At 34.3% G+C, this 10,499-nt stretch overlaps 1 protein-coding gene across 1 annotated transcript; it reads left to right on the forward strand.

The window, feature by feature from the left end:
• Nucleotides 1–244: 244 nt before the first annotated feature.
• LOC112033028 (pentatricopeptide repeat-containing protein At2g15820, chloroplastic) lies at nt 245–4,623 on the forward strand. Its single transcript, XM_024065804.2, has 2 exons — nt 245–963; nt 2,439–4,623. Exons 1-2 carry the CDS (start codon nt 328–330, stop codon nt 4,314–4,316), a joined length of 2,514 nt encoding a protein of 837 aa, XP_023921572.2. The 5' UTR covers nt 245–327; the 3' UTR covers nt 4,317–4,623.
• Nucleotides 4,624–10,499: the final 5,876 nt, after the last annotated feature.

Consider the following 10,499-nt stretch of genomic DNA (forward strand, 5'->3'; position numbering starts at 1 on the left):
CTGAGTAATCGAAAATAGATGTCTACTAAAATTTTCAATCTCATATAACAAAAACCAAGGCCTAGTTTGGAAATTTTGTTACTTGACATGTAGCATTTTTCCTGGGCTCAACTCCCAAATATTTTCTCACTGTTCCAATATTGGGCCCACTATCTTATGTCCATCCTATCATTTTCTCCTTTTGGGCCTAGAGTTCAAAAGTGAGGCCATTTGGACAAAAAATTCTTGTTCCTCAATCAAACCTTCTTGCAAATTAGATAAGATAGATAAACCCTCCAATATCTCCAAACCCTTTGAAGTTTGATCTCAATAACCAAAGAGCAAGACATGCTTGTGAGCAGAGCTCAAGAGCTCTCGCCTTGCTCCTCTTCCACTCTCACTTTCACTTCTTCCTGTACTTTCCTCTCAACACTCTGCTCCTCAAACCCATTTCTTTCCTTCCCCATGCGCTCCTCTCTTTCCTTCCTGCGCTCCCTCTCTCTCTCCCTCTCTCACCACCAACCCCACCACTTCCACCGCCACTTTTTCTTTCGCGCAATTTCAACCCCACTTTCCTCTTCTTCTCCAAAACCCCAGAAATATTTTCCTCGCCTTGCTGCTGCCTCTGCCTCTTCTTCTCACAGTACTTTCGTCGAACACTTGGCGTGCGAACCCGAAACCAATGAGAATTGGGATTTTAATAACAGTAGTGAGAGCGAGGCCGCTTTTGATTTTGATAAGAATGATGGGTCTTTGGATTTGAAGCATTTGCCGGCACTGTCTCTGGATGTGAAGGAGCTGGAAGAGCTACCGGAGCAGTGGAGGCGGTCGAAGCTGGCGTGGCTTTGTAAGGAACTGCCGGCACATAAGGCCGGAACACTTGTTCGGATACTCAATGCGCAAAGGAAGTGGATGAGGCAAGCTGATGCTACTTATGTTGCCGTGCATTGTATGCGGATTCGCGAGAATGAGGCCGGGTTTAAGGTGAATTTCTCAACTTTATGTTTGTCATTTTGGGGTTGAATTCATCTCTGATTCATGTTAATTCTTTATTGTGGTAATTGTTTAGTTTAGATTATAATAACTGTTCAGGGATGGGATTCTGGGTCTTTGTCAATTTGATGGGTTTATGTTTATTAGCAGAAGATTTTGATGAAAATGTAGACCTATTTTGGGGTAGTTGGAATCATAAAGTTTTCTGTGAGGATGATTGAGAAATTGAATTGTATTTTAGGATTTTTTTTTTTTTAATAATATACATTTGGTTATAATGATTATTGATCTATAGTAACTTTTAAATGCATTCTGGCCTCAATCACTAAACTGAAATTTAATGAACAAGTGGGGTTGGCAGATTCCTAATCATTGATTCATTGTTGGGTTTGAAATTTTGAATAACTGCTCTTGGACAATGTTGTAGGCCTCTTGGAGTCTAGGTGCAAAGTGCAAGGTGCAAGGCGCACAGTTTTCAAATATAATATCTGATAAATTCTAATTGAAATATTAGTGACATATAATATATAAAAAATTTGTAACTCAAAATTTGAATATTTTACCTATTAGGTATGTGCAATTATATAATGTTTGTAATTTCAAACTTTACCTAAGCTATTTCAATTCTTAAAATTTTTATATAGTAAATTGAAAACAATTATCAATGGTCAATATCATAATAATTTAGTTATAGAAAGTTTAAACATAATATTTTATATAATTCTATTGTGCTTTATAAAAGTACATAATTTATGATAATTATGATCAAATGATGCGTATGGGTTAATCAACATGCATCTAAAAGTCAAAGACCAAAAGCACAAGAATTTTAAATTAACCTTGTTCGTATCTTATGACATGCAATTTTTTTTTTTTTTTTGGTAATACAATACCCTAAGGATAGTGATTTGTGTAGTAAATCATTGGTCCATGTCATTTCTTTTAAGATTAAGCAATTAATTTTGACTATCCATTTTTTTTAGCAATAAAATAAAAAAGCGTGCCTAGGCATGCTTCATTAAATGAGCTTCTTTTTTGCCTAGCAAAATGTTGAGAGCTTGCTTCGAGCTTTGAGTTTAAGCGCGCCATTTTAACTACACTGCTCTAGGAGGTTGTAGACTGGATTCAATTTGAAACTTTTGATTAGTTACATTTGGATTGATTGCTTAAGTTTATGGAGTTACAGAGAAGTACAGAATTAGTTTTGCTCATTCTTCTGATGCTGGATGCTAATAAGCTGTTCCTGTTTTACTCTTTTTTTTTTTTTTTTGGGGGGGGGGGGGGGGATTTTTTTTTTTTTTTTTTAATAAAATGATTGTGTTTTTCTTTTTCATGGTTTTATTAAGAATAAAAATGCTTTTTATATATTTATTTATTTTTTTAATGCTTCCTATATTGGCACCCTAAACTAGATTTGTCTTCTAAACCTTTTTTGTTTTTTCCTTATCTTTTTCTTTCTTCCCAAGGTATACAAATGGATGATGCAACAACATTGGTATAGATTTGATTTTGCTCTTGCTACCAAGCTAGCCGATTACATGGGTAAGGAGCGGAAATTCTCAAAATGTCGTGAGATATTCGATGATATAATCAACCAGGGACGTGTCCCTTGTGAATCTACATTCCATGTATTAATTGTTGCCTATCTTAGTTCAACCATTCAAGGATGTTTGGAGGAAGCATGTAGCATTTACAATCGTATGATTCAGTTGGGAGGTTACCGGCCTAGACTTAGCTTGCATAATTCCCTATTTAGAGCTCTTGTAAGCAAACCAGGAGCCTCTTCAAAGCATTATCTAAAACAGGCTGAGTTTATTTTTCACAACGTGGTAACAAGTGGACTGGAGATACATAAGGATATCTACGGTGGTCTTATTTGGCTACACAGCTATCAGGACACCATTGATAAAAAAAGGATTGCATCATTAAGGAAGGAAATGCGAGATGCAGGAATTGAGGAGGGTAGAGAAGTGCTCGTGTCTATCTTGAGAGCCTGCTCAAAGGAAGGGGATGTGGAGGATGCAGAAAAAGCATGGCTCAAACTGCTCCATTCTGAAGGTGGTGTCCCGTCTCAGGCTTTTGTGTATAAAATGGAAGTCTATTCAAAGATTGGAGAACCTATGAAATCTTTGGAGATATTCAGAGAGATGCAGGAACAATTGGGTTCCACCAACGTTGCAGCACATCATAAAATCATAGAGATTTTATGTAAAGCTCAAGAAGTTGAACTTGCTGAATCCCTCATGATAGAATTCATAAACAGTAATTTGAAGCCACTAACGCCATCTTATATTGAAATGATGAGTATGTATTTCAGCTTGAGCCTTCATGATAAGTTGGAGTTGGCCTTCTCTCAGTGCCTTGAGAAATGTCGACCTAACCGTACCATTTACAGTATATACTTGGATTCTTTGGTGAATGTTGGAAATCTTGACAAAGCTGAGGAGATCTTTAATCAAATGCTAAGTGATGGGACAATCAGTGTTCACACTCGATCATGCAACACCATTTTAAGGGGATACCTGTCTTCTGGAGAATATGTGAAGGCAGAGAAGATATATGATCTGATGTGCCAGAAGAAATATGATATTGATTCCCCATTGATGGAAAAGCTTGATTATGTCTTGAGTTTGAGCAGGAAAGATGTTAAGAAACCAGTAAGCTTGAAGCTAAGCAAAGAACAGCGAGAGGTTTTAGTAGGTTTGCTGTTAGGTGGTTTGCTGATTGAATCAGATGAAGAGAGGAAGAATCACATGCTTCGTTTTGAATTTAGTGAGAAATCCAGCACACATTCTGTTTTGAAGAGACATATACATGACGAGTACCATGAGTGGTTACATCCTTCATGTAGGCAAAGTGAAGACAGTGGGGATATACCGTATAGATTTTGTACCATCTCGCACTCTTATTTTGGTTTCTATGCTGACCAGTTTTGGCCAAAAGGCAGGCCCATGATCCCAAAGCTAATCCATCGGTGGCTGTCACCATGTGCTCTAGCATACTGGTATATGTATGGGGGCCACAAAACTTCTTCGGGGGACATTTTGTTAAAGCTGAAGGGAAATCCTGAGGGTGCTGAGAAGGTTGTCAAAGCATTGAAGGCAAAATCCTTAGACTGCAGGGTAAAGCAGAGGGGAAGAGTGTTTTGGATTGGTTTTCTGAAAAGCAATTCCTCATGGTTTTGGAAATTGATTGAACCTTACGTTTTAGATGACTTGAAAGATGTTCTGAAAGCTGGTCTTGCAATTTCAGAAAACAATTCACCAGAGACTCAAGACAATAGTTATGATAGTGGGTTTGAATCTGATGAAATGCTCTCTAATTCCAGTGATGGCAATTCGTAGGGCTTCTATACTAGTTCTGTTCTTTGTTATGACATGGTATATTGCTACATTCTGCGGATTATTTTCATTGGCTGCTCAAAAACTGCGTATCAGATTGACTACTTCATGAAACTTGGCGGCTCATCAACCGAGTCATGGTGTCCGCCTGGGGCAACTTGCACTGTTGTACATATTCAAATGCATAGAGAATTAGAGATAAACTAAACTTATTATCTAACTAGTGAATAGAGATTTTTCATTGTATTATCATATGCTATTTTATTATCATGACATCTCCCACGCCCCGCAAAAGTGGGAGTTTTGTGCATTGGATACGACTCTTTTATTTTGGGTTACCTTTTGGAGGAAAAGGAAAGGAAAATCAGATTGCTTAAGAATTTAGCTCCCTTTTGCACTCATCTCCACAAACTCCCTCTCCTCTCTCTTGTCAATGTATCAATATAAAATCGAAAATTTTGAAACTCCCACAATTTTCCACGTAAGCACAATATTAAAAAAAAAAATTTCACGCAACATAAAACTTTTCTAAAACTAGATAAACGCAAAATCAGCTCTCTGCCTTCTCCTTGCTCAATCAAAACCCACCATACCCACAAACCAAGAGATCTCCTTCCTTAAACCTTATTTCTCCGTTCCCCTTCTCCTTTCCCGTTTCACCCACAACCACCACAACTCAGCAGGCAGCAATAGCACCACCACCCACAACAATTGCAACACACAAACCACCATAATCAGACCATATCAAACCCACAACCCAAAAGCAAAAAACGATTTTAGAGATAAACTAAACTTATTATCTAACTAGTGAATAGAGATTTTTAATTGTATTATCATATGCTATTTTATTAGCTTGACATCTCCCACGCCCCGCAAAAGTGGGAGTTTTGTGCATTGGATGCGACTCTTTTATTTTGAGTTACCTTTTGGAGGAAAAGGAAAGGAAAATCAGATTGCTTAAGAATTTAGCTCCCTTTTGCACTCATCTCCACAAACTCCCTCTCCTCTCTCTTGTCAATGTATCAATATAAAATTGAAACTTTTGAAACTCCCACAATTTTTCACGTAAGCACAATATTTAAAAAAAAAAAAAATCACGCAACATAAAACTTTTCTAAAACTAGATAAACGCAAAATCAACTCTCTGCCTTCTCCTTGCTCAATCAAAACCCACCATACCCACAAACCAAGAGATCTCCTTCCTCAAACCCTATTTCTCCTGTTCCCCTTCTCCTTTCCCGTTTCACCCACAACCACTACAACTCAGCAGGCAACAATAGCACCACCACCCATAACAATTGCAACACACAAACCACCATAATCAGACCATATCAAACCCACAACCCAAAAGCAAAAAACGATTTTAAAGATCTGCGATTGCCCAAAGTTAAAGTCACTACTGAACTTCATTCCTATAACTCCTTATAGAAATTGAAGATTTGGGGAGTCTAGTTCTAGATGAACATTGCGAAAGAGAGACAGGAGAGGAGTGGCCCAAAATTTCCCAAATCTGACGCTGTTCTCTTCTCCTTTAAATTAATAAAAAATTTACTAACTCCAATTGCTCTTGCTAATTTCCTTCAGCTTGGGCATATAGACTAATCTGAAACTATTCATATGGTGTTCTTTTGGGCATGTAGTTTGTTAGACCATAGCAAGAGCAAGCCGAAGAAGAGGTCCTATGATTTTTGTGATTCTAGGTTCATGATTTGAGATTCAAGTAGAGATTTTTGGATGATGATGGTGAAAGATGATTTGTGTGTATGGGCAAAGTTCATTCTTTGCTTGATTCAGTTATTGTCTAATCCAGTCGTGGGTAACTTCTTCAAACTCTTCTTTTGCTTCGTCTTACTTTTTTATTATAACTAAATATCAATTAATTATCCTAATTATCTCTCAAATTTTGAATGGTGGTTGTGCTTTTAATTGTGGCAGTTTAAATATCAGTTTTTGCTTTATTCAACAAAATGATAAAAAGAGTCTCTATAATAGTGCCGTGAGGTGTTTGATGCTAGGTCTCAGTAGGACTCTACATATGAGGAGCAATGATAAATTTGACAGAATTACAGCAATTTATTTATTTATTTTCTATTATATGAAAAAAAAAAAAATTTTGAGCCCTATTCAATGCATAGGGGAAAATTTCATATATTTTCCTACAAACTTTTCTAAAATCCGATAAACTCTTCTCCATAATCCCATGTTTACATAGCTTTTACTTTAGAACCTATATGGAACTTAAGGAACTAGGTGGAACACTAATCAACATCCTAACCACTATTATATCAATTGAAAACCTAACCACTATTATATCAATTGAAAACAGGGCAATCGAGTAGGTGAATTTACAGGACAAGTCTGGAACTTTGGTAGAAGAAAGGGTGATGAAAATGGAAAAATATAGCCAAGGCATTGTGGTTGAGTTTCAATTTCCTTTGATAATTTTGAGAAGCTACCAAGGCTTTGTGAGTATTTGTTATCTATGTAATTGATTTTTAAAAAAGTTTGTTTAATGATTTATATATGCTTCATAATTGTTCATAAGTCACTGTTAAGAAAATTTTAACTTCACTACTATGACATTGATTTAAGGGCATCTTTGTAAGTATGTGTTTCCACATTCTTACCATGACAAATACTTTACATGGTTTTTCATTGCACCACATCAAGCAATGAGGGATCACATTCCAGATGTGTGGGGTGAATTAGGACCAACCAGTTTTTTAATTTTTAATTTTTAAATTTTAAATTTAGTGGTGTGGGCATGTTAGGAAACCTTGCCGCTTTAACTTCAAAGTAGTTGTTTTCATGGTAAGTTTTAATCAATCTCATGCTCAGCCTTTTTGGTTTTTTTTCTTCAATAACTGTCAACCCAAACATTCTCTTCTTAGAAGCAATACATTCAACCAAATTCCAAAGAACAATACGCCTAATTACGGCCAAATATTTCATATTTTTGACGATGATGACAACAACATAAGAAATAAATAAATAACAATACTACTAAGTGATTAGGTACATCCTTATATAGAAGATCTTCTCGATCTGCTTTGGCTCCTGATTTAGATATCACTGTTCTTAGCCACAATCCTATTTACTTCTTCAACCATTTCAATAGCTTATCGCTTTTTGCCTCCCATTCTACACCCTAGAAGTTCTTCGTCTAATACAGGTTACTTTTGAATGTGCTGATAGTAGGAGCTTCTTTACTATTCTATTTTCTGTAGGTTATTTACAGCTGCTAACAGCGATGATATCTCCAAAGCTATACAGTTCATCAATAAGGCAAGGCCATGGATTACATTGATGGCCGTTGGCTAGGAATATGGAGCAAACATGTTGACGAAGTACTTGGCAGAAGCTGGAGAGAATACACCACTTAGAGGAGGCTACAAGGTCCTCTCCTTATCACATGGCCATTGATCAAAAGCTCACTGGTGGACTGATAGATATTTTGAGATCTAATAAGGTTGGTGATTGCTTTCAATCTTCTGTCTATTTTGGTTCAAATGTTTTATGCCCCTCCATTCTAGCATTGTTTTAATGTTGAACAAACATAATCATTGATGTGGTATGCTTTGAATCATGTTGGCTGCCATTTAAGTATAATAACTTATACTTAATTTTTTAATCGGGAATAACTTACGTTTAATGTCTACTTAACTTCTAGGAACTATTTCAAGGCATAGCAAAAGGGTTTGACGTGGAGAAGGCTTTATTGGCAAAGTTTGTTCATGATTTTGAAAAAGCAATATCTATGGTATCTTAGCACAAGAGATGTGGTTGGGAATGTGAGCAAGCAAAGAAGATTTATAGAATTCAATGTTTTGTGTTGAATAAATATATGATGTACTCTTCTATATAATGGAAATTTGTTGTATTATGTTCTTTCTCTACTCTTTTTGAGTCAAAGCAAAGGAATTTGACATCGGTAACTATATTCTATTTATTTATTATGAAAATAAGATTGTGATCATTATTGCAATTTGTTTATTTGTTGAGTCACAGTATATTTGTAACTATGAAAATAACTTCATTGCCAATGGACCTATGGTAGTGGTACTAATCTTTTCGGCATATATGTATTTTTATGGAGCTAATATATAGGGTTTCTTTATCCCTTATTTGTCTTTATAATTTTTTTTTGGGCACAAGCATATTGTGTACTAGGTTTGACAATGTTTAATATTTGAACGAGTTAAGATTTTATGCTATGCTTGGGTCTTTTCTATTTAGTTGTATTATTTGATTAGTGAGTCTTGAGACATTTTGATTTAGTATAGTAAATGATAATTGCAATATTGTTTTTTTTTTCTTTTTAAAGTTAGCAACTAGTTTTTCCTAAAATCCAAACCAAGGCAACTGAATCCATTTTTGTTTATTTTAATGTTCTAACCCTCCTCTCTCCCTTTCGTTATGTACGTTATCTTGATTTTTTTGTGTGGCTTCATACTTCATAGCATCACAACATGGGCTAAAAGGGAAGGCCAGTTGACCGTAGAATCTGCTCCTTAAGGCCCACAACAAATCCATTGTCTTCTTGTCAAAGGATCCAAAAAGACGTACTGAAAAAGGTACATTTGGATTTAGCATTGGCTCATGCATGAGAATTGAGTGGTCAGTATAGGGCCCATTGTCCCAACAGTTTTGCAACCTTCTTGACAGGATGGTTTATCCCGTACCTAATTCTTGGTTGCAATTTAACTCTGCCTTTGTGTGAATATTTATTTTTCCTTTACAACAAGGAAAGAAGGATCTGAATCCGGGTTTTTTTAAAAGAATGCTATTGAGTTATAAGGCTCTGGAGTTGTGACGATGAAATTGCTCAAAATTTGGCCACTAGCAAGTAGTCTTTTTTTTTTATTTTTTTATTTTATTTTAATTATTTAAAAATCATGTTCAAAGTAAGTACTTTTTTTTTTTTTTTTTAATTATTTAAAAATCATGTTCAAAGTAAGTACTTTTTTTTTTTGGCTGAATTGTTCAAAGTAAGCACTTGATATTAGAGAGTATAGACCATGAAGCGTGTTGATTCTACCGAGGGTTAAAAGCCGGCACAAAAAGTTGAAAACCCGTTGAACAAGAATGAGAAAAGAAGAGGTCAAGATTATAAGGTTATCCGTGTTGATCAAAATGTCTTTTATGGGCCTTTGACATTCTACACGTTTTATTATTCTAATTTTTTTCAAAGGAAATTCCACACGTTTTGTTTTGTCAAAACTAAAGACTCAATCTTCTATACCAACTATCCTCAAAAATGTCTTCTGTACCAACTCAATCCTCCTATTTTATACGCAAATAAAAAATAGAAAAAAAAAATCAATGCTTAAAATGTAAAACATATCTTATAAGTTTCACCATAATTCATTTCAGTCATGTAATTTTATTTTCGTTTATTTAAATCTTTTAAATTTTAAGTTTATTTAATTAAAATTTTTCTGTCAACTTCCATTAATTTTTTTTTTTAATTCTGAAAAATATTTTTCAATCATTAATTGGATTTTGTTATTTTAAAAAATTGAAGAAAAAAATTAAAAATTTGAACAATTAATTGCAACATTAAACAAAAGTTATAAAATGCCTTAATTGAATAAAATTAAAAATTAGAGAACTAAACCCTATTTTTAAATGCCTTAATTGGACAAATTAAACTCTATTTTTATTTATTTAAATGTTGTCATATTAAATTATAAGCGAGGCTTGGGTCTGATGCACATGAACGTGAAACCCAAACTAGTTTTGCAAATCATATATATATATATATATATTTAAATAAAAAAATTATAAATATATAAAACTATGACAATTTGAATATTTTGTTCATGTCCTATTAAAAACTATGAAATGACCAACTTATAAAGAAAACTTTGATGGATTCATACTACATCAAAACAAAATTGTTTTGCTAATACGTTATCATTTAGTGATTTTTAATGGATATGAACCGAGAATTTAGGTTGTCACTACTTATCAAGGCTACATAAAAAAAAAAAAATAACAATTTTTTTTAATAATTAGGGTTTCTATTTTTAGATGCTTAATTGTTGTATAGATTTTGTTAACAAATACTTTAGGGAAATATTTTTAAAAACTTTTTATAAGAAATGAAAGAAATAACAGAATTTTTTTAAATTTTTTTTATTTTTCTATAAAAATAGTATCAAATTTTTTTTTTTTTAATTTTCA

Source organism: Quercus suber, unplaced genomic scaffold (genome assembly GCF_002906115.3).
Source record: "Quercus suber isolate HL8 unplaced genomic scaffold, Cork oak 2.0 scaffold_661, whole genome shotgun sequence".
Lineage (NCBI taxonomy): Eukaryota > Viridiplantae > Streptophyta > Magnoliopsida > Fagales > Fagaceae > Quercus > Quercus suber.

Bases quoted from the DNA above. Each gene is read 5' to 3' on its own strand.
- LOC112033028 (XM_024065804.2), top strand. From the start codon at position 328: ATGCTTGTGAGCAGAGCTCAAGAGCTCTCGCCTTGCTCCTCTTCCACT. The intron at 964-2,438 runs GTGAATTTCTCA...TTTCTTCCCAAG, and splicing joins AGAATGAGGCCGGGTTTAAG to GTATACAAATGGATGATGCA.